Source organism: Cannabis sativa, chromosome X, assembly GCF_029168945.1.
Source record: "Cannabis sativa cultivar Pink pepper isolate KNU-18-1 chromosome X, ASM2916894v1, whole genome shotgun sequence".
Classification (NCBI taxonomy): domain Eukaryota; kingdom Viridiplantae; phylum Streptophyta; class Magnoliopsida; order Rosales; family Cannabaceae; genus Cannabis; species Cannabis sativa.
Genome location: NC_083610.1, coordinates 31,633,674 through 31,657,610, shown reverse-complemented (window position 1 = coordinate 31,657,610; position 23,937 = coordinate 31,633,674). Strand labels below are relative to the sequence as shown.

The 23,937-nt window shown below is 41.5% G+C and overlaps 3 protein-coding genes across 5 annotated transcripts; 2 read left to right on the top strand and 1 right to left on the bottom strand.

Moving 5' to 3' along the window:
• Positions 1-1,745: 1,745 nt before the first annotated feature.
• Positions 1,746-3,150, top strand: LOC133032427 (uncharacterized). Its single transcript, XM_061106366.1, has 2 exons — positions 1,746-2,450; positions 2,561-3,150. The coding sequence occupies exons 1-2, from the start codon at positions 2,319-2,321 to the stop codon at positions 2,927-2,929; spliced, it is 501 nt and encodes a 166-aa protein (XP_060962349.1). The 5' UTR covers positions 1,746-2,318; the 3' UTR covers positions 2,930-3,150.
• A 31-nt stretch (positions 3,151-3,181) lies between these two features.
• LOC133032426 (uncharacterized) lies at positions 3,182-5,594 on the top strand. 2 transcript variants are annotated; one of them, XM_061106365.1, is made up of 3 exons: positions 3,182-3,803; positions 3,904-4,030; positions 4,175-5,594. In XM_061106365.1, the coding sequence occupies exons 1-3, from the start codon at positions 3,631-3,633 to the stop codon at positions 4,691-4,693; spliced, it is 819 nt and encodes a 272-aa protein (XP_060962348.1). In that variant the 5' UTR covers positions 3,182-3,630; the 3' UTR covers positions 4,694-5,594. The 2 variants fall into 2 exon arrangements, with proteins under 2 accessions (XP_060962348.1, XP_060962347.1); XM_061106364.1 differs by having other exon boundaries at positions 3,904-5,594.
• Positions 5,595-17,339: 11,745 nt separating this feature from the next.
• LOC133032443 (uncharacterized) lies at positions 17,340-23,081 on the bottom strand. 2 transcript variants are annotated; one of them, XM_061106388.1, is made up of 3 exons: positions 20,054-23,080; positions 18,890-19,653; positions 17,340-18,796 (listed from the first exon to the last, which is right to left on the bottom strand). In XM_061106388.1, the coding sequence occupies exons 1-3, from the start codon at positions 21,306-21,308 to the stop codon at positions 18,650-18,652; spliced, it is 2,166 nt and encodes a 721-aa protein (XP_060962371.1). In that variant the 5' UTR covers positions 21,309-23,080; the 3' UTR covers positions 17,340-18,649. The 2 variants fall into 2 exon arrangements, with proteins under 2 accessions (XP_060962371.1, XP_060962370.1); XM_061106387.1 differs by having other exon boundaries at positions 17,340-19,653; positions 20,054-23,081.
• Between the last annotated feature and the right edge of the window lie 856 nt (positions 23,082-23,937).

Genomic DNA, 23,937 nt, shown 5'->3' with positions numbered 1-23,937 from the left:
AGGGAGAATAATAGAGAAGTGGGATTAAAGTGAAATGAAAGGGTATTAATATTTAGGGTATCAAATTTTTGATCATCAATTTTTATTAAGGAAAAATTAAAACAAAAAAACTGTCAAACACATCCACGGCAGTTACTATAACAATAAAAAAAAGCAGTATAAAAGTAAAGATTGTCATGTAACAGTAAAAAAAGAAAGAAAAAATGGAAAAAAATGTAAATTTCCCTATTATTATAAATAAGTTTTTGAAATTTTTACATGAAAAATCCATTTTACACAATTTATTACAAAATTACTCACACGCGCCTATTACTACATTTTTACTTACAAAGTTGTTTTTATTACACATTTACCACTTACTCATCATTCCATGCATACACGTGTGCTCTCCCCATCCATCATCAATCAAATCCTACTCTCTTCCCTCTCTTTTTTCATTTTCTTTTCATTTCATTTTCGATTCTTCATTTCTGTTTTCTAAGTTCATTTGAATTCAAGTAACCTCCATTAACCACCCATAATTTATCACGTTTTTCCCTCTTCTTTTTGGTTCATCCACGAATTTTCAACTTCCTCTTAGCCCACGATTTAGCAACTGTTTTTCCCTCTCTGTTTCAGTTTTTTTCAATCTTATTTATAAGATGGCAATCACTCGTTCATCATCATCCCCTTCTCCAGTTCTCAAACAGAAATCAAAAATGGGCAAGAAATCGTTGGCCAACAAATCCAAGGGTAAACGCCCAATCATTGAAGATTTTGATTCTGATTTTGAAGCTCCAATGCCCAAGCGTGTGAGACCCCATTCTTCGAAGAAAACGAAGCTCAACTTGGAGGAGCACACGGTTCCAGAAATTTCTGGGAAAAAAACTATTGCACATGCTGAAGATCGGACTCAGGTTGGTTTTTAGTTTTATTTTCGTTTCCCCCTTTCCTTCATTTATACTTTACCCAGATTTTGGCGTTTTTATGTTCATTATGCTTTGTGTAATTTTAGGGTTTCATTTGCGCATTTTGTTTCATGTTTTTAAATTTTTTAGTTATTTATTGTTGGTTTTGAACATTTCATTTGATTCGATGCAGGTGTTGTTCTTTAATTTGGTTTTGTTTTCTTTATTTACGGTGTTTTTTTGTGCTTACGAGTGTTATGTGTTTTGTTTTCGTTTTTAGTGTTTTCAATCGGTCGTACGTAGTTTCTTATCGGTTTTTAATAGTTTGTTAATGGTTTGTTTTGATGTGTTTTCAATTTTCATTAGTTTAGTTGTTTGCTGTTATATTTTAGGTTTCAAAACGATTTTCAAATCTTTGCTCTATATTTTTCTATAGTTGTATATGTTTTGTAGTTTGTTTGTTGTTTTTATATAGTTTTATTGTTCTTTTTATACTGTATTTTTCGATTTCCTTTAGGGTTAGTTGTTTACTGTTTTTTTTATGTTTCCAAACGATTTCAGGTCTTTACTGTTTTTTTCTGTGTAGTTGTTTGTCATTGATAGTTTGTTTGTAGTTTGTTTGTAGTTGTATTACCGTTTTCATACTGTTTTATTCAGGATTTATAATTTATTTTGGCCTTTTTCGTTATGTTGCAGGTTTGGGACTGTAAATTTAGTCCTTCTGATTTTTACAGATCTAAGTGTGTATGCACCAGTGTTTATTCCGTGATAGATAATATTAAGAACACTTTATCTGTTAATTTGCTTTCTTTGTTTCGTCAAACTCAGTTTGGGCAGTTTACGGATATGCCCGAGTTTGTTTTTCATCCGCAAGTCGTACATAGTTTATTACTAAGGGAAGTTTTACAGCCCAATCCTAAAGAGTTTTGGGCTAAGGTTGCTGGCCGTTGCATACGGTTTAGTGCCGAAGAATTTTACCTGATTTCTGGTTTAGATTGTTTCGGTGATTGCAACAAGTTGTTGTTTTCACAAGAAACAAATCAATTAGTAGAAACATGTTTCCGTGGTGTAAAAACTATTGACCACAAAGCCATCGAGGATGCTTTTTTGGGTAGTCGGTGGGGTTTGGATGAGTCTATTGGTTTGAAAATGGCTGTTTTGTATTTCATTCAGTGTTTTCTTCTTAGCAATACTCCTGACAAAGAAGTGTCTAGGTTTGTTCTAGATGTAGTTGATAGCGGTCGGTGGGATGAGTATTGTTGGGGTAGGGAATCATTTGAATTGACAATTGACTCATTCAAAGGTAGGATCGAGCATGGGATCATTATGAAAAATAGAAAGGCAGAGAAGGGAGGCCAATATGATGGCTAGTATAGGACATTGGGATGTCCTTGGGTTTTCACGGTTTGGTTTTATGAATGCTGTCCTGCAATGGTGAACTCTTTCTGTAAGAGAGTTTCATCTTCTATTCCCAGGATTCTGAACTGGAGCAACACCATCGTCACCAAAAATCCAACCCTTCGAGACTTGAAGGGCAAGATTTTTGATTTACCTTTGGAGAAGGTAATTTACAGTTTCTTTACTGTTTCTTTTCAGTTTTATTTATGTTATTATTTTTTGGTTTTTCCAATTGTTTTAATTTTTTTCATATTATGTTTGATTATGCTGTTCAGTTGAAGATAAAAAACATGCGTCCTACTGATGAAGAGAGGCAGCAGCTTCAACTTGACGGTTTATTTCTCGATGAATCTATTGATGACCGTGGTGTAGCGAAGCAATCCTTCGAGGGTGGGTCATCTTCAAAGAAGTCTGATTCAGCAGATATTGATTGGATGAAATCTAAGCTGGAGATGCTCATTTCGAATCAATCATCATTGGCCGAGGACTTCATTTCATTGAGGTGTTTTGTTGATTTTAATTTCAAATCCGTAATGACTGTAATTAAGGATATCCAGGAGAAGGTTAATGCCATTCATCGTCGTCCTTCTGATGAGGTATTTATTCTTATTTTATTGTTTAGGTTTTTTTATATATTTTTTTAAAAGTTTCTTTACTGTTTTATTTAAGTTTCATTTATGTTGGTTGATACAGGGAACGTCATCGGATGAATTAGTAACTCAAGATTCTGATGATGATGCTGATGATGATGATGATGATGATGCCGAGGATGATGAGAAGCAATTGCCTGATCCAGAAAATATTGATTCCGACTACGACGATGGTGGTGAGTTGGTTAAAGTTGGTGGGGATGCTGATGATGCTGACAAGGTCATTCTTCTTTGTTCCTTCTGATGTGAATCCATCTGAGGATGTTGGAGGGAGTGATAAAAATGTTAAGGATGTTGAGAAGCCGAAGGGCGATGAGTCTCGATTGAAGGGGGACGATTTATTTGATGGGTTGAGCCAGCTTGAAATAGATGATGATCAAGTTGTGTTGGCTGGCTTGGAGGCTGTTGGTAAAATCCATGTAAGTTTACTTTTAATTGTTTTCAAGAAAACTAGGTTTCTTTTTGGTTGCTCATTAGTTTCTAGTATGTTTTGCAACTGTTTTAATGCATTCTTTCTTTTTTAGGTCCCCGCACCCAATCCAGATGTTGTTGGTGAAAAGTCAGATGCCCTTCATACTGATGAAGAAACTGAGGACACTGTCTCTGATACACCTCTGTTGGATAAGAGGAAGCATGCTCCGGCATTGAAATCTCCATTTGTTGATTTCGGGTCTGCTGATGTCGGGAGCACTCCAATGGAGCTCATGTCCTTTGGTTCTCAATCAGCTGGGGATGATAGGGATTTCAAAATGGTGACTTATGTGAAGGGCCTTTATGCTCTTAATGATGCTTTTGCTGATCCCGTATCTACCGAGATTGAGGCAAAATTTGACGCTTGGATTGGTGAAGGATTGCTTAAACATCCTAGGTGACTGTTTTTATTAAATCTGTTTTTGTATTATGTTTTTTTTTTCTTCAGTTTTATTCCTGTTTTAATGCTATTTTTTGCTGTTTTTTTGTTGTTGTAGGCATTATAATTGTTATGAAGACGGCGCAAAGAAATTTACCCCGGGTTTTAGGCTAGGTGTTGATTATGTTGAGGATAAAACTTGGTTTTATCATTTGGCCACATGCGACATGTTTATGAACGACTCGGTAAATTTTCCAATTTATATTGTAGTTATGATAGTTTGTTTTCAGTTGCTTTATAAATGTTTTTTAGTTTTGATACTGCATTTCAGTTTTTTTACAGTTGTTCAACCTTTTTCATTTGTGTTTCTGTGTTGTTTTTTTTCTCAGCATATGAACACCATATTCTATTACCTTCGGAAAAAAGGTAAATATTCTTCCGCTGTGACGTTGAATTTCGCAACTACTGATTGTCTGTTTGATGATTCCATCCAAGCATTGTACCACAAATATAACAAGGCCAAGTCAATGAAGACTAAGATGTCACACATTCACGCTGCCCACCCAATAGCGCATTACATCCGAGGTATGCGCATTCCCTGTTCCAAGCCTTGGTATGAAGCCGATCATGTGCTATTCATCATCAATTTAAGAAGGGAAATTCATTGGGTTTTTGGGCGTCTTGACTTGAACGAAGGGACGTTGTTTCTGTACAATTCTTTGAGGACCGCGAAGATGAATGCCGCAGCTAGGAATGCGATGAAGGCTTATTCCGTGTTGCTGCCTTTGTTTTTCGATTTACTTGGGTTCTGGAAGAATAGAGCACAAGCTCCTGCCTCAGTTTCTGACCCTACAGCTCCATTCAGAATCGTGGAGCTTAGTGGTCTTGCGTCTCAGCAGAAGAAGTGAGTGTTTCTTTTAAGTTTCTTTTATGTTGTTTTTTAGTTTCTAAACTGTTTACTTTTTCTTTCTGTTTTTTATAGTGATTGCGGGGCATATGTTGCTGCCTTTGCTGAAATCTTTATTCACGGAAAGGATGTCCCTGCAGACTTTGACATCGAAGTTTATCGTACCCGACTTGCTTCACTTTTCTTCTCGTACGGCCAAAGGAAAATTGACGAAAGCATTGACAGCGAGGATGAGAAGCGAAGCAAGTCTTCTAAGGCATCTAAATTGAAGAAATAGGATCTTTTAATTTGGTGCCTCTTTTATGTTATTTGTTGAATCTATTACCAGACAATTTTTAGTGTTGTTGTTTCAATGTAGGTATTATATTTGATTTTATACTATGTACCTGGTTTAAAACTTTTAGGATATTTGACATTTACTCCTTATAATATCTTTATTGTATAGGTTTGTATGTCCCAAAGTTGTTTGTTTTTTTTAATTGTTCAAGTTCTTATATACGGTCGCACAACTATGGAGAAACTATTAACCAACTGAATACAAACTATGTTTTTATTTTTCCTAAATTGTGCTATGAATGTATTTTTATTCTTCGTATTCCATTAATCCTTTTCCCTTTATTCAAGTTATGTTTTATCAATTATTGACTGACTGCCTTTAAAACTGTAAAGAAGAAGTCATTCCGGTACTTAATATTTTACAAAGGGTCGCAACTGTAACAAAACAATTTTGAAACTATTAAAAAACTGTTTCAAATTTCATAAAAATGAAATCCCATGTATTTAGAACATCACAGATCAACCTGTATGAATTTGCACACAAAATTAAACAATTCAAATATTTCATATGTATCTATTTTATTGCTTGATTGTTGCATGTCTTTCGATTGTGTCCGTGTTGTCCACATTTGCTTTTTTGTTATGTTTTTTTGTATCCCATTCAGATAAAAACCTTCGTTTCCTTGGTCTTCCAGATCTTATTTTTGGGTTTGGTGGCAGAACAATGATATCTTTTATGTTTTGTGGCACATCCCAAGTTGTGTGATTGTGTACCGGATATGTTGAGCCGCTGTATGTTTCAAGCCATGTTCGCGTGGTGTAATAACCCGAACAGTAGTTGTAAACATTCAAGTTCATATCTTTTATAACAGCAAGCGCATGAGCACACGGTAACTCATCAAGTTGGAATCTGTTGCAGCTGCATGTTTTCTCCTTGAGGTTGATGACCCATGATCTGGTTAGTTCAATGACTTCGAACATGGTCTCGTTTATTGGTTTTACCTGCGGATTAAGTGTAAAACTGTTAATATGTATAACAGCGACAAACAAACTATTAAGAAACTATAATGCAACTAAAATATTAAACATTTCATTACACTTTCTGTCAATGAGTCCACAAAGTTATCAACTAATTTCTTCTCTGCTGTAGGTGTTAAAAATGTTGTTGTTTTCTGTGCTTTTTTCCTGTTTGTGTATGTCCATTGTTGAATCAATGCTCTCAATGACTCCATCAGTGTTGTGATTGGTAGCTCTCTAGGTTGCCAAGTTTGTGCATTTAGAGATTCGGCAATGTTTGAAGTCATAGTTGAATACTGTTGTTTTTGCGGTGGTATCTTGACCATTTTTGGTATCCAACTTGTTGTAAATATGGTCTTACACGGATGTCCAAGTTGTCCAACTCGCTCATATGGTATTCAAATTTCCTCTCTGTGTATCCTGCGTTGCGGCGAAGAGTGGTTTATCCGGCTTGCTTGCATTCTTCTTGAAGGTTGCTTTTAGGTTGCTTAACGAGGTGGTATACACAATAGCAATGTGTGATTTCTGGAAATACTTGACAAGCTGCCTTACTTATGCTCTCATGTCTATCTGAGATCAAGCACTGTTCCTCTCTAATCCCATATGTTTCTCTCACTTTTGTGAAAAACCATTGCCATGAGTTGTTGTTTTCTGAATCCACAACAGAAAAAGCTAGTGGAAAAATGTGCCCATTTGCATCCTGTGTACAAGCAGAGAGCAATGTACCTCCATATGTTGATTTAAGGAAAGTTCCGTCAACAACTATTATAGGTTTGCAGTTCTTCCATCCTTTTATTGATGCATCCAGTGCGACAAACAAGTACTTGAAGCTGTTGTCATCCTCTGTTTCCATGTGCACTATTGTTCCGGGATTAGTTTTTTGCAACATGTGCAAAAAACCGGGCAGCAACCTGTATGATTCGTTGGCTTTTCCTCGTAATTCTTCTTGCGCGTGCTCTTTGCTTCTCCATGCTTTCATGTAGTTCATTCTCACCCCATACTTGTGTTTCATTTCTCCTCTGATGTCTTGTGGCGTTTGAGTTGTTTTTATGTTGGTGAACCGTGGCTTGATGTAGTTTCCAATCAATTTCGTTGTAGCTTGTCTCTTGTCGGCAAATCTGATGTTTAGATCACAAGTGTGTATCATCTTTCTGTCGTACTTTCGAATGATGAATGACTTTGTTGGCCCGTTTCTGGATGCTGTTAGTGCCCACTTGCATTTTGGATCCAAACAACAAATCTTGTATGTTCTTGCACATGATTTTTTTGTTGGGTTTTATGCCCTAAATAAAACTCATTTCAATATAATCAGATTTACTTATTAATATAGATCAGAAATAACATTTAATGTTGCATGGTTCACATGATTTATTTCATGATTATATGTACATAATGTATAGATTCATCTGAAACCCATTTCACATACTTGATCCTGTTTATTGTGCCGTCAACACATTGGAAAGTAAACATGACTATGTGAATAAAGTTTCCTAGATTTATCAGACACAGGGTTTTACTGATATGATAATCTACAACAAGAGTTTACTTGTATTTGGAGAAATACTATGTTCTTTCCAGAACATTGGTTAAAGTAAAGCTCAGGTTGGATGCATGGAGTATGCATCGGAAGGGACCGATATTGAACTTTGACTTAGATTTATTAAACTTACCGTAATATCTATTCAAGTCAATATCGCCTAGTTGATCCTAGATCAAATGATCTTAATCCTGATATGATTAGGCTCAATCTCGAGAGGCTATTCGTGTTCTTTGATTTGTTAGTTAAGCCTACTTTTAGGTCAGGGTGATACGTACTTTTTGGGAACACGGTAGTGCAATTGAGTGGGAGCGCTAGCATAAACATGGAATCTATAGCTTCTATCTGGCGAATAGTAAGCAAAGGATGATCTCCTTCGAGCTTGACCAAACGAAAATAAATGGTGGAGATCTCATTTCACATAAGCTGAAATATCATTTATACGGGGTCAAGTGTTTTAAGGATAAAATACATAGTAGGGTGTTACGGTAATTTAATCCCTTTACTGTGTAGATCATTCATATAGAGGATAATTGATCAAATTAGGATTATAACAATGGATAACTAATGATGTGTCTATATGGTGGAACATATAGAGCATTCTATATACTGAGAGTGCAATTCTAAGTTCTATGCGTGGATTCAACGAAGAATTAATAAGTTAGTGAATTTTAGTGCTAAATTCTTGATCTACTTATTGGAAGCTCGATTATATAGACCCATGGTCCCCCCACTAGTTGAGATAATATTGCTTGTAATACTCATGTAATTGATTTTGATTAATCAATTATAATTCTCAAATTAGACTATGTCTATTTGTGAATTTTTCACTAAGTAAGGGCGAAATTGTAAAGAAAGAGTTTTAGGGGCATATTTGTTAATTATGATACTTTGTATGGTTCAATTAATAAATATGATAAATGACAATATTATTTAATAATTATTTATAGTTATTAAATAGTTAGAATTGGCATTTAAATGGTTGAATTAGAAAATTGGCGTTTTTGAGAAAATCAGATGCAGAAAAGATAAAACTGCAAAATTGCAAAAAGTGAGGCCCAAATCCACTTGTATAGGGCCAGCCACTTTTGTAGGAAATTTAAACTGATTTTTTCATTATTTTAATGCCAAATAATTCAAACCTAACCCTAGTGGAATGCTATAAATAGATAGTGAAGGCTTCAGGAAATTTACACTTAAATTTTCTATTTTTCCTTCAGAGAAAAAAACTGAGCCTCTCTCTCCCTATCTTTAGCTGCCACTTCTTCTCTCTCTTGTTCATTGAAATTTCGAAATTTCTTAGTGTATGAGTAGTGCCCACACACATCAAGTGATACCTCAATCATAGTGAGGAAGATCGTGAAGAAAGACATTCAACAAAGGAGGTTTCAGCATCAAAGATTCAGAGAAAGAGATCCAGGTTCAGATATTGATAATGCTCTGCTACAGAAAGGAATCAAGGGCTAGATATCTGAACGGAAGGAGTCATAATATTCCGCTGCACCCAATGTAAGGTTTCTTAAACTTTATATGTGTTTAATTTATCGTTTTAGAAAGTTCTTATTTAGGATGTTAATAAACATACTTGTGAGTAGATTTAAGATCCTGGTAAAATAATTTCCAACAACTGGCCTCAGAGCCATGGTAATTGATTTAATTGCAAGAAATTTGGACTTTAAAACAATTGTTTGTATGTTCTTTGGATGGTATCATGTTGTATTGAGTGTTATTTGATGATTGATTGATGTTTGTGAATTTTTCGTAAAAAATAATTGCGATTTTGTTTCTGGAATTATTTTTATTGGATAGTATGGAAAAAATTAAGCAAGTTAGCCTTTTACAGAACTTAATTTGGATTTTATTTGAATTAGTTATGATTTTTTGAAGATTTGAAAAAATCGAGAAATTTTGTCTTGATATTTTCCTGCGATCGCAAATCTGTCCGTACAGTTTCGAATTTTTTTGTTTTTCTTCGATTTTTCATGCTTTTTCATGGAATTAACATCCAATTTTTTGTATAGTTTTGTATTTATACTATTACTATTCCTAATTCAATTCTAATTATCATTTTGAATTAATTTAATATTTTTAAATTTAATTCAAGATATTAGTGTAATTTGAATTTGAATAGAATTAGTATCTATCTTCTTGCTTAAAAATCTATCTTATTTTTAAATTTGATTATATCTTATTTTTTTTAAATTTAAGGTCAGATTTTATAAGATATTTATAAAATCTTTTAAGATATTTTTAAGATATCTTATCTTTTAAGATATTTTTAATTATATCTTATCTTTTAAGATTTTTTTTTAAATCTTTTTAAATATTTTGACCTTATTTAAATTTAAAATAAGATATTTATAATCATGTAATTTTAAATAGATGTAAGATATTTTGCTAACTTTTAAATTTTGTTATTTTATTTATTTAAATTAAATTTAAAATCTGAAAAGATATTTCATTTATCTTTTCTAATTTTTATTTATAAAATAACATTTAAAATTTAAAAGTAGTTAGCAATTTTTTTTTGAAATGAAATTTAGGTTGGTTGAAACTTAATTTTTTAAAAATTGTAGGTTTAATTTTAAATTTAAATTTTTTAAATTTTCGAATTTTTTTTATTTTTTTTAAATTTTCGAAAAATAAATATTTTATTTATTTAATTAATTATTTCGAAATTAATTATTTAATTTAAAATTAAATAAATCCTACATCCAACTATCCAGCTAACCTTGTTGCAGGAGTATGTGTTTTAGCTTATGTGTAAGTTTTTAAAACCTATTATTACTTGATTGCAAATAGCCATGGTTACCTTTTGCCAGATCTAATGATCTGATGGCTCCCTTGGTCAAGATAATAATTTGTAACAGGTATATTTACAATCTTCTTTCATCTGTGTATGACCTAGCAACATGATAGGACCCATCCAAAGTGTGCCTGTGTGAGCCTATGTGTTTAATTTGATTATAGATACATATAGGTTGTTGTTGCTAAAATAAATTATCATAGTTATTGATAGAATTTATTTAGGCCCATTTAGTTTTTGGGCCTATTCAATTAATAACAGTTGTTCTTATTAAGGTTAAATTCCTCTCTTTTGGGCCTTGTGTGAGAGTTGGGAGCCATAGAAGTGGGTACGACATACTGAACCCAGCACCCCCTCACACAAACTACCTCAATTGTGAAGGCCCATTTGCCTGATTTGAACAACTGTACTAGGTTAATTACACTAGTTTAACCTAATAAAATTGATTAGCAACATAATTAATTTCATTTATTTTTGTTGCTCCAGAATTCGCCCAAAATACGTGGACCAGTCGAGAGGGGACACGTGGATCAGATAACTTGTAAACATTTACTAAGTCTTTGTGCGCCACAAGGAAGCGCTGTTAGCATGGGTCCCGGAGGAGGCACCCGGAGTACAAGGTACTCCAGGAAGCTAGTATAGCGTGAAGGCTCTCCGGGATATGTCAGGTCTCTCCCGAGCAATCAAGTCGCATTTAATGCTGCATGGGAGGAAGCGTGTTGAGACTGTAACACGCAATAAAGTCTGACGGCACAACCCCCGAACAGCAGCGCTACAGTAATGATCATTTAAGTCTAGCGACGGCTACTCTGCGAAGAGTCACGTCAATCACAAGGCAAAAAGGACATTCTTCATAAAAGCCCTATAGCACCTAGGGATTTGACCATGCATCACCCATGGTATATTCATTGGAAATGCCCAACTTTATGGATACTTACAGATACATGTGTAAGAACAATTCTAGGGATTACCCCACCAAAACACTATAAATACCCCCTCAAAGCTCATTTAATGGGGTCGAGAATCTTGGTTTTGCAAAAGAGCAAGAAGAGAAAATACTCACCAAGAACATTCTCTGTATTTAAGAGAAAGACATTCTCTCAAGTGTAGAATCTGTATTAAATACATCCATTAATAACAGAGGCTCGTGGACTAAGGCTCATTAACGCCCCAACCACGTAAAAAATCTTCATCTCACTTTCTTACAGCTCTTCATTATAATCATATTTTAATAGTTGCCGAAAACCTCGGTCAACATTTTGGTGCTTTCATTGAGAGCTGAGGAAAGCTGCTACATAACAAGCATTTCACTTCACAACAATGGTGGAGACAAGAGCTACACGTCATCCTCGCCCTCTAGAAGACGCTCAAGATCCCAATGAGGAAGATGTAGCCTCAAGGGCAGCAGAGGAGTCCGAGGAAGAAGAAGAAGAGATAGTTCCCGACGAGAACTACGAGGAACACCTCGACGAGTATGCCTATGACGGAGGAAGCTACTCGGAGTTGGTGCTCCTTAGACAAAAAGCTATCGATCATGAAACTGAGATCGAAGCTCAGAAAGTGCAAAATCAAAAAATGCAGGAAGTGATGCTAGCCATGCAGAAAGCCATGGAGGCAGCTGGTCTTCACGTGCATCCCAAGGCGATGGCGAGTGGGCTCGACGGGAGCCGGCGACGTCTTCGCCTAACTCCCGGCAGGCAAAGACCTAGGGAACCTAGCCCTATAAGGCACCCTGCTGAGGAAAACCAAACAAAAAACCCTACTTCTACCCCTGGGCGAAAGAAAAAGGTGCAGGATCCGCGAAGGGTCCGCTCAGATTTCCCTAAAGGGAAAGGTCCGCAGAGGGGCAAGCCCCAAAGAGGGAGTCTTGGCCCTCAGGATCGAGGGGACCGGAAAAGCATTTCCGTGCACCAGGAACCAGGGGGTAGAGGAAGAAGAGGACAGAGATGTCCTCCCATTGATCTGAGAAATCAAATCAATGGGAATCAAGGTGACCTCCGGGATCACCTTGACCAAAAAAGATACAGGCCCGTGGTCTCCTCGGGTACTGTAAACGAAGGGATTATGGCGGAACTTGCCATACTTCGGAAAGATATTGCTCGAGTCTCCCGGAGGCAGAAGGGAGACGATTCCGACTCGGACAGTGAGGATCGGGAGCCTTGTGCCAAACATATCCTGGAGGCGGAGCTCCCTAAAAATTTCAAGATGCCCGAAATGGCGGCATATACTGGGAACTCCGACCCCAGTGATCACTTGTCACGGTTCAACCGTGTCATGACGATCATGCGGGTCGGCAATGACGCCAAATGCTTGTGCTTCCCCCTCACTGCGAACGGATCGGCGAGAGGAATGGTTCAAAAAGTTGGAACCAGGATCGGTGGGTTGCTGGAACAAACTCCAAACCAACTTCCGGAGACAATTTGTCGCTGCCAGGAAGGTCAACTTGGAGGTTAGTGCCTTGACCAACATCAAGCAACTGCCCACCGAGACCTTGAAGAATTACATCAAGAGGTTCCGAGAGGAGGCCTCAAAGACCAAGAAGGTCGACGACGGACAACAGCTTGCGCTTCTCCAAGCAGGAATCCGCACTGGGACTCCCTTCTGGAACGAGTTGCAGCAAGAAGGCGCTGCTAGCCTTCAGGACTTCCAGAAGCGAGTCCAAAAATATATTAACCTCGAAGAAGCCCAGATCGTGGCTTACGGAGGCTACTATCCCACCGGGATAGCGGGAGACATGCCAGGAGTGTCGCCCTCGGGTACTGTCCCGACCGCAACTCCACCAGTAAGTGGCATACAGTTCTCCGCTACTCCCGGATACAGCCAGGGTCAAGCTTTGGCACCGGCATCTTCCCATTACGGCAACCCGTCCGGGGTGAATGGACGAACTCCTTCACAGGCCGCCCCGACTGCTAGCTTAACAGGCCCTACCCAGGGGTCGAGGAGCAAAAGGTCCTCCAAGGGCAGCACCCGAACGGGAGAGAAGCGCCAAAAGAAGGGGTACACACCCCAATATACTCAGTACACGGAGCTCACGGACTCCCAAGAACGTGTATATTTTGCCACTAGGCAAAATACACACTACCGGAGGCCCCAGCCGTTGTACAAAGATAGCTCCCGGAGAGATCCGAGTAAAAGATGCGAGTACCACAACGACATTGGTCATAGCACCAATGAGTGTAAAAATCTCAAAGACGAGATTGAAAATTTGATCCATTTGGGCCACCTCTATGAGTGGATCAAAAATAGGTTGCCCCACCTTAATCCAGGGCAGGTGGCCGGGGGTATGCCTCCAGGAACGCCAGGGGGTACAGCAGGAGTATTGCCTCCGGGCTCCGCAGTGACACCCGGCATATCCCGGGCTACCGCCCCGGCCTAATGGACGGGTAGCCATGATCTCCGGAGGTCCCCATATCGGAGGAAACACTCGCAAGGAGCGAAAAAGATATGCCGAGGCCGCAAGACACAGTGAGGTGTGGGAGGTTACTCAACTCCCGGCTCAAAGGCCTCGGCTAATGGACCAGCCCATAACGTTCACAGAGGAAGACGCCAAGACGGTGCATTTTCCTCACCACGACCCGCTGGTCATAGAGACCCCCATCGCAAATAAGGTGGTGGCTAGGGTCCTGATTGACAATGGGAGTTCCGTGAACTTGCTCTTCAAAGAAGCCTTCACTGCGATAGGGTTGACCGACCGGGACCTCTCGCCTAGTGGATCACAGCTCACAGGGTTTAACGGGACGACGCTAATCCCGATGGGAAAAGTCGGGCTCCCGGTTACCCTATGCCGGATACCCCCGAGCACATTTAAGTATTGCACCTTCGTGGTGGTAGACTGTCCAACAGCCTACAACGCAATCCTAGGCCGACCGGCCCTCGTCGACTTTGGTGCAATTACTTCAATCCGACATCTATGCCTAAAATTCCCTACCCAGGAAGCCGGAGTCGGAACGGTGAGGGGAAATCAGGGAGAGGCCAGGCAATGTTACAATGTTGCCACCCACTTACATGTACTCATGGTCCGGGGGCCCCCTGAGATAGAGAAGGCTGAAGAGGATGAGTTGGATCCTCGCATAGGGTCCGAAAGGGTCGTGGAACCAATGGAGGACGTCGAAGAAATACCAGTGTGCGACGACGACTCCACCAAAGTACTCCGGATAGGGAAGAGCCTGGATCCGGAGGAAAAAGATAAAATAATAAAAACACTGAAGGGCGCCATCGACATCTTTGCATGGCGCCAAGAAGACATGACCGGCATCAGCCCTCATGTCATCACCCATGTACTCAATGTCAACCCGGACATGCCCCCTGTACAGCAAAAGAGACGCCCGCTCGACTCGGTGAAAGCCGAGGCCTTAGAGAAAGAGGTGGACAAACTCTTGTCCAATGGCATGATCCGCGACGTGTATTATCCGGAATGGCTGGCCAATCCAGTCCTGGTGCCCAAGCCGAACGGGACTTGGCGGGTTTGTATAGATTTCACAGATCTAAACAAAGCCTGCCCAAAGGACTGCTTTCCGCCGCCCGGGATCGACCGGATGGTAGACGCCACGTCCGGATTTAAGCTGCTTGTCTTTCATGGATGCCTATCTTGGGTACAACCAAATAAAAATGCATACGGCGGACCGGGAGTGCACTAGCTTCGGGACCGATAAGGGGGTATACGTTACCTAGTCATGCCTTTCGGATCGAAAAACGCCGAGCAACCTATCAAAGAATGGTTAACCGGATGTTTAAAAGCCTCCTGGGACGAAACATGGAGGTATATGTAGACGACATGCTCGTCAAATCCAAAGCATGCAACAACCATGCAAGCGACTTAGAAGAATGTTTCGAAGTCGTCCGGAGATACGGCATGAAGCTCAATCCAAAAAAATGTACCTTCGGGGTCAAGTCGGGAAAATTCCTGGGCTTCATAGTCAGCCAAAGGGGGATCGAAGCGAACCCGGAGAAAATCCACGCTCTCCTGGACATGCCATCCCCCAAGAAACATAAGGACGTGCAGAGCTTGACCGGAAAGGTAGCCGCACTAAGCCGCTTTATCTCACGATCCACGGACAAGTGCATACCCTTCTTCAACATACTGAAGAAATGCCAAAAGTTCGAATGGTCAGATGAATGCGAGGAGGCATTCAAAAGGTTAAAAGACCACATGGCCAAACCTCCTATCCTATCAAAACCCGTCCTTGGAGAAGACTTGTTCCTTTACTTGGCCGTCTCCGAGCATGCGGTCAGCGCTGCACTGGTCCGGGAGGAAGAAAAAATTCAGCACCCCGTGTACTATGTTAGTAAGCGCATGGTAGGGGCTGAGACAAGGTAGCCGGTCATTGAAAAATTAGTATTCTGCCTCTTGATGGCATCAAGGAAGTTGAGACCATACTTCCAAGCCCATCCGATCAGAATCTTGACCAATCATCCGCTCCGGCAAGTTCTCCAGAAGCCTGAAGCATCCGGAAGACTCCTCAAGTGGGCGATGGAGCTGAGTCAGTTCGACTTACATTACGTGCCCCGAATTTCCATAAAAGGCCAAGCCTTGGCAGACTTCATCACCGAATGCAATGAAGCCGAGGCAACAGCCAATACACCGGAACCACCAATCCCCACTTGGAGAGTATTTGTGGACGGAGCTTCTAATGAGAATGGTTCAGGAGCCGGAGTGGCTATGATATCACCTACTGGATTGCGGCTCCAGGCGGCACTCCTATTCAACTTCGCAGCTTCGAATAATGAAGCCGAATATGAGGCCCTGATAGCAGGGCTAAAATTGTCTAAAGCTGTAGGAGCCAAGAGAGTGGAAGTCTACAGTGATTCTCAGCTGGTCGTAAACCCAGTTTCCGGAGAATACCAAACTCGCGGCGAACGGATGGCCGCGTACGTAGCAATAGTCCGAGAACTGCTCCACGAGTTCACGGACTACAAAGTAGAAAGAATCCCCCAAGAGAAGAATGCTCATGCAGACTGTCTGGCTAAGTTAGCCTCGGACAGTTAAATCGAAGAACTGGGGGTAGTACCAGTGGAGCGCTTGGCAGAGCCAAGCATCAAAATAAAAGAGACCACACAAACGGTTGGGCAAGAACCCAGCTGGATGGTCCCCATCATAAAGTACATAACCACAGGTGAGTTGCCCCAAGAGAGGGCACTGTCTCGAAAGATTCAGTATCAAGCTCATCGTTATGTAATGATGGACCACATTCTCTATCGGAGAGGACTCAGCATGCCTTATTTAAGGTGTGTATCGGACCCTGAAGCTAGACAAATCATGCTAGAGGTCCATGAAGGGTTCTGTGGAGATCATACGGGAGGACCTAGCCTCTCAAAGAAAATATTGAGGCAAGGGTACTTCTGGCCAACAATGAAAAAAGATTGTATAGACTATGTCCAAAAGTGTGACTCGTGCCAAAGGTACGCGAACATACCGAGAGCCCCTCCAAATGAGATCACTTTGATGACCAGCCCCTGGCCTTTCGCGGTCTGGGGAATAGATCTCATTGGGTCTCTACCTACGGGAAAAGGAGGGGTAAAGTATGCAATAGTGGCAGTGGACTACTTCACCAAGTGGACAGAGGTTGAGCCTATGAAGACAATAACTGCTAAGAAGGCATTGGACTTTGTTATCAAAAACATAGTGTGTCGATACGGCTTGCCTCACAAAATAGTCTCAGACAATGGAAAGCAATTTGATTGCGAGGAATTTACTGACTTTTGCAACCGACACGGAGTGGTAAAAAGCTTCTCCGCGGTAGCCCGGCCTCAAACAAACGGCCAGGCGGAAGCAGTCAATAAAATCCTAAAGGTCACCTTGAAAAAGAAGCTACCGTCCGTAAAAATAATCGGCTCCGAAGAATTGCCAAGGGTATTGTGGGCCTACGGACGACCCCCAGAACCACAACCGGTCTCTCGCTGTTCTCAATGGCGTACGGTTGTGAAGCAATGGTCCCGGTGGAAACAGTATTCCCATCCCACAGGAGGACGACTTATGATCCGGCCACCAATCGAGCCTTTGCTCCAAGAGGCTTTGGATCAAGTCGAAGAACTCCGGGATGAGTCTCAAATACGGATGGCTGCTTATCAAAAGAAGGTGACCAAGTATTTTAACTCCAAGGTTAAAAACAGAAAATTCGCTATTGGGGATATGGTCCTAAGAAGGGTTTTTCTAGCCACCCAAGAACCCGGAGTGGGGGTACTTGGACCAAATTGGGAAGGACCATATGAGATCGAGGACGAAATCGGTTCCGGCACTTACAAACTAAAAAGAATGGACGGAACCACCGTCCCAAGAGCCTGGAACGCCGATCACCTCAGAAAATATTACCAGTAGCGAATTAAACTTAGATTTTGTTCAAAGGGTTTGTACCGTCCAAATGTATACCTCCTCTATATTAAATAAAACTGAGTGCCTTAAAAACAAAGTTTCTATGCCACTCAGGGGGGTACTAGGGTATACCGCACGGACAAACAAAAAACAAACTAAGTAAAATATCCTGACCCAAAGGGCAGGTCAAAAAGTATGCACAAAAATAAAAAGCATAAGTATAAAAACCCTGAGCCAAAGGACAGGTTAAAATATATAAGTGTGACAAATAAGGATCGCATAAAAAAAAAAAAAATATCCTGGCCCAAAGGGCAGGTCATATACATATAAATGGCCCGGGGACAGGCCTTAAAATATAATTGTCTCCCCTTCAAATAAAAGCTGCCGCCTATATGTAAATTGTTCTAAGGTAGCAGCAAATATGTACAAAAAACAAAAAAGTTATAAAAGAAATGGGTAGAATCTGGGTCAATAATACGGCAGCTCAGTCAGCCCGCAGAGGAAGACGAGGTCCAATCCGTGCCTCAAGCGCAGCATCAAGCTTCTTCTTCTTTTCCCGAAATCTGGCAATCATCTCCTCGGGTTTGGGATAAAAAGTAAGCTTGATACTCTGATCATTGGTGGCCCAAGCCATATAGACACCATCATCAAAGCGCTTCGGGCACCGGGCGCAGGAAACAGGAGAAAGGAGCTCGGCCCTCTTGGCCTTCCTGGTGGATTGTTCTTTGAAATCCCTAAGCTCCTTCAACTCCGCAGCTAGAGCGGCCTTGGATTCAATGTCCGACTGGTGAGTCTCCTCTAGAGATCTCACCTTGGCGACCATTTCATCCAAAGCCTCCCTGGCCTCCAGGAGATCTCGCCTGGCCTTCTCGGCAGCCTCGGTTTGAGCCCTTAGTTCCTCCTGGTGCTGGGCCTCCATCCTGTCTCTCCGCTGAGCCTCGTCCCGGATCATGGCCTCCGCCTGAGCCTCCCTCCGTTTGGCCTCCTCTTCCTTGGCCTTGGCCGCTGCCTCCTAGCGCTCGGCAGCCTCCTGGTAGATCTGCCTCTCCGCTGTGAGGTCTTGGAGGACCTTCCTGACGTTATTCATGTCTCCAAAGTCGGACAGAGTGAAGCCATGGTTTATGATGTTCTTGGAGAGGCGGCCAGCCTCAGCAGCAAGCTGAACCATAACGAAGTATAAGGAAAAATTTCTCAAAGGAAGAAAACAAAATACAAACAACAAAAGGAAACGCAAAAATTGCAAAGTACTTACCACCGTGAGAGAATGGCTGAGGTCCTGGACCTGGAAGATGGAGTTCAGGGAAGCGCAAGTGGCAAACCGCTTGGGCGCGCAACGTGTGAGCTGAGAAGCGAACTCGCCGGTCATCTCCGCGGCAAAGGGAGCCAAGGTAGGCCCTAGGAGGGGACGGAACCAGTCCGATAAGGGGTCCAGATTAAGGTTCCACGGATCCTGGTATTCCGGGTGGTTGATGCTCGCCTCAACCTCAGCTCGCAGAATCCTCCTAAGGGCCTCCACTTCGGCATACCCCCGGGAGTACTCATCCATAGCATAGTTGTGTTTGGCTATGCGAAGCTCCTGCCTCACCTGGTCCCCCGGAATCGGGGTAAGCTCGATGTGGGGGGGAGCAGGATTTTCCTCCATCGGGGAGACTCCGCCGTCTAGGCCATGGGCAGGAGTGTCGGCTCTCCGAGGCCTCTTCGGCTCATCCTGGGCAACCATCTTGCCCTTACGCTTGCGAATCAGAGCCACTTCAGGCTCCTCCTCGTCCTCCTCTGCTACCTCCGGAAGGGCTTGAGGCTCTCCTGCACCCTCAACGGCTTCCTCCGAGAAGTCCCACCCTTTCCCTTGGCCTTCTCCCGGAAGCACCTCCTCGTCATCCACTAAGTCAATAGTGTCGGGGGGAGCGCTGGAAGAAACCTTCAAGGAAGGGGCTGGGGGAGAAGAGGTGAAGGCCGGAGGAGCCACGGGAGTATGAACCCCGGCAAGCTGTTCCAGGATGGCATCCATGGAGATATCTGTTTCAAAAAAATAAGCAAGTGTTAGAAGTCCGCAAGGAACTGCTTATACAAGATACAGCAAATAAGCTACTCCTACCCGAACTTCCTAATTCGGCCCTAGCAAAGTCCTGTACTTTAATGCTGGCGGCGTCATCTCCGAGATAACTGTCCGAGGGCAGAAACCAGCTGGACGTTATGTAAGCTGATGGACCTAAGGAAATAGGTTCCGGAGGGCCGGAGCCCATCCGGGACCGACCTAGGTAATCTCCTAAGTTCGAAAAGTAAAACTCCTTCAAATGATCCCCCCACCGGGTCAACGGTATCTTAAATCTACGAAGACGCTCGTCGAACCCTACGGGCCTATGACTGGCGTATTCATCAACAGAAGGAACATAGCGAATTATCAAGGGAGACTTACCGCCGGCACCGGAGGTGCTAGCACCGGGAGCACCCGAGTTTGGTTCGGGGGCCGAAGGCTGTGGCCGGGAAGTTTGCTTCTCGGAAGAATCTTCAATACGAAGGGGCCGCCTGGCAGAACGATCCCCAATCTCTTCTTGAAGTATCTTGTCAAAAAATTTAGCTTCGGACTTCCCAGCAATGGCTTGGCTCCTTCGCTCCACCGGACTCCCCACGCGAAGTCCTCTCCCCGAGGCAGCCTGGGCCTTAGAGTACGCTTTCTCCTGGGCCTTCCGGTAGAGATAATCTTGGTACTTCTTCTTTGCCGTGGCAATGAGCTCGTCCCGGAAGGCCTTCTCCGCAACCGGCGCCCTCACATTGGGGCAAATGACCCGTGAGAGGTTGGAGTCATCCACGGATTGATGAGAAAGGATAAGTTTGGCCTTTCTGCAATTCTCCGTGGTAACCAGGCCCCCGACATCAAGATCGGCGTGGTCATAGGAGGCGAAGGCTTGGGCCCTTCGAAGGAAAGCCTGAGTGGGAAGCGTCCGCTGGTAAGGTGGGATCCGCACCCACTCCGTGAGAAGCTCCGGGTGGTCCACGGCCCTGAACCCGGAAGAAAAGCAAAAGCGGTGGCGGTACTCCTTAACGTGAGTCTGCCTATTATACGGAACCACCCCCTCGTTAGCAGGGTGGATCCGGAACCCATAAAAACCATCCTTAAGTTTGTCCCCTTTCTTGGGGACGGATACAAGTTCATAAAAATATAAAATTTCCACCGGGCTGGGAGACCCCCAGCCACGGGCGGTGTAAAAAATAAATAAGCCTGAGAGCAGGCGGTAAGCTTGGGGAATAAGTTGGTATGGCGCAAGGCCGACAAATACAAGAAAATTAACAAAGTAATCTTGGAGCGGGAGCATGGCACCGGTCATCAAATGGGTCTGACTCCAAGCCCCGAAGCCGTCATAGTTATGATTAGGCGTCTCCGAGTCACGAGGAGGCCGGTGGAAGGTCCCTGAGGTGGAGGGTTTGATCTCAGCCACATTAATAATGTTCTCCAGCTGGTGAGGACAAGTCAGGGTGGATCGAAGCTCGGCCGCTTCCCAACCAGTTGCACGGGATTTATACCCCTCCTGGGCAACGGGTCCCAAGGAAACCTCTTCCAGCGTGGCCATACCTTTCCCTTTCTTCTTCGAAGATTTTGAGCCAGAAGCAGACATTTTGTGTTCTGAGAAAAGCAAAAAGGGAAAAAGAAAAGTCCAGCAGTTAGGTCCCATACCAAACCCTAAATCAAGAAAAAGGGAGCGGGGGTCCCCTAACCGCTGGAAAGAGGCCCCCCTCCGGACACGTGTCACATGAGAAACTCTGGAGAGAATCCCTGAACAAGTGTCGGGTGCAGTGAAATCGCAGAAAGTGGTTTTGCAAAAAGGAAAAGAAAATGCCCTAAGCAACTGTTAAACGAAGAATGCATGGCCCTCTTCAAACAAAGCTGTATGACTACAACAGGGGCATGATAATGGCGATTCTACAACTAACGCAGTAAACATAAAGCAGAACTCGAAGAACTTAAACACTCACACACCCAGAAGCCTCTAAGTACGAACCCAGAAAACGAACGAAGTAAATATAAGCATGTTATTATCTAAGGATGCAAGAAACTTACAGTCGATCGTTGAACTGGGGGTACTGGATGTGGTTGAGTGAAAGTTGAGAAGAACCGGCGAAGTCAAACACTAAAAAACTGAAAGAAGTGTCTAAGTATTGAGACAGTTCGTGCTACTTTGAGGAATTTTCTCTCTGGGAAATTCGAGCAGAAATGGCAAGGAATGGAAAGTAACCGAAATGAAGGAAAGGTGGTGGCTTTTATAGGCAAAAACGCATGAGGAACAGGCGTCATCACCTACCAATCGCACGGTGGGGGAGACGCACGATTCGAATTCCCAAAAATCAACGGATCAGATCAATCTACCATTAAGGCGGTGGAAACGTTTGAGTATCCGTCTGACACCATTAATGCGCCGCATCAATCATGGGGCGTGAAACGAATCGACCTCTGCAAAAGCGAATCGCTGCATTTAATGCCATTATCAGACGCACCTCCACGCGCCCCGAGTTCGTATCAGAAGACCGAGGAGGCGGCTGGAGACATTCCTGCAAAAAGCAAATCGCTGCATTAAATGACATCATTTAATTTGCCCCCACGCGCTCGAGGCTTGAGCTAGGGAAACGAGGAGTCGACCGGAGACACTTGAACAAGCCTTGGTTTATTTTTACTAAGTAAACAAGGCTTGGGGGGTAAATGTTGCTCCAGAATTCGCCCAAAATACGTGGACCAGTCGAGAGGGGACACGTGGATCAGATAACTTGTAAACATTTACTAAGTCTTTGTGCGCCACAAGGAAGCGCTGTTAGCATGGGTCCCGGAGGAGGCACCCGGAGTACAAGGTACTCCAGGAAGCTAGTATAGCGTGAAGGCTCTCCGGGATATGTCAGGTCTCTCCCGAGCAATCAAGTCGCATTTAATGCTGCATGGGAGGAAGCGTGTTGAGACTGTAACACGCAATAAAGTCTGACGGCACAACCCCCGAACAGCAGCGCTACAGTAATGATCATTTAAGTCTAGCGACGGCTACTCTGCGAAGAGTCACGTCAATCACAAGGCAAAAAGGACATTCTTCATAAAAGCCCTATAGCACCTAGGGATTTGACCATGCATCACCCATGGTATATTCATTGGAAATGCCCAACTTTATGGATACTTACAGATACATGTGTAAGAACAATTCTAGGGATTACCCCACCAAAACACTATAAATACCCCCTCAAAGCTCATTTAATGGGGTCGAGAATCTTGGTTTTGCAAAAGAGCAAGAAGAGAAAATACTCACCAAGAACATTCTCTGTATTTAAGAGAAAGACATTCTCTCAAGTGTAGAATCTGTATTAAATACATCCATTAATAACAGAGGCTCGTGGACTAAGGCTCATTAACGCCCCAACCACGTAAAAAATCTTCATCTCACTTTCTTACAGCTCTTCATTATAATCATATTTTAATAGTTGCCGAAAACCTCGGTCAACAATTTTGAAATTAATTTAAGAAAATTATAGTTTAAAGAATTTTTTATTCTAAGCTAAACTATATGTATTTTCTTGTATTTAATTAAATATAGAATTATAACCATCTAGATTCTTTCTGGAACTTAATTTAAATTTTTCATTAAATATTCTTATTTAAGTTGATATTTAGTTATCTACAACTAACCAACTTAAATCTGAATATCTTTTGAATTTCAAATTTCAAAATTAAGTTGAGGAATTTTAGGCATTGGTTATTAAGATTCTTTAGATATTTTTTAAGTTAATATCTTTTCGAATATTAACTTAAAATGGAATATTTTCAAATTAAGTGGTTACAACTTAATTTTTGATATTTAATTAAATTTAAATTTGAAAAATATTTAAGTTCTAGATTTTTTCTAATACAACTTAAATTAGATATTTTTTCAAATTTTGTGGAAAAGATACTTAGTCAAATAAGATATTTTCTAGATAGTTATTTCTAGACTACTTATTATTTCTAATATTAAATAGGAAAATATTATAAATTGTGAAATTAATTATTTAATTAATTTTGGTACAATTTATTTTAAGTATATTTTTTCCTAGTATTAAATTAGAGATTAATAATTAAGCCTTCTCTACACTTAATTATTTATTTCTTGAATTTAATACATTTAATTAATTTGAAAATTAAATATCTAAGTTGATTTTCATCATGATACTTAAATATTTCTTTTTCATGACACTTAATTAAATAGAAAATTATTTTTAGTTGAAATTTATTTTTTCAACCAAATTTAAATAATTTTCAAAATATATTTTTTCTTTATTTTATTAATCAAA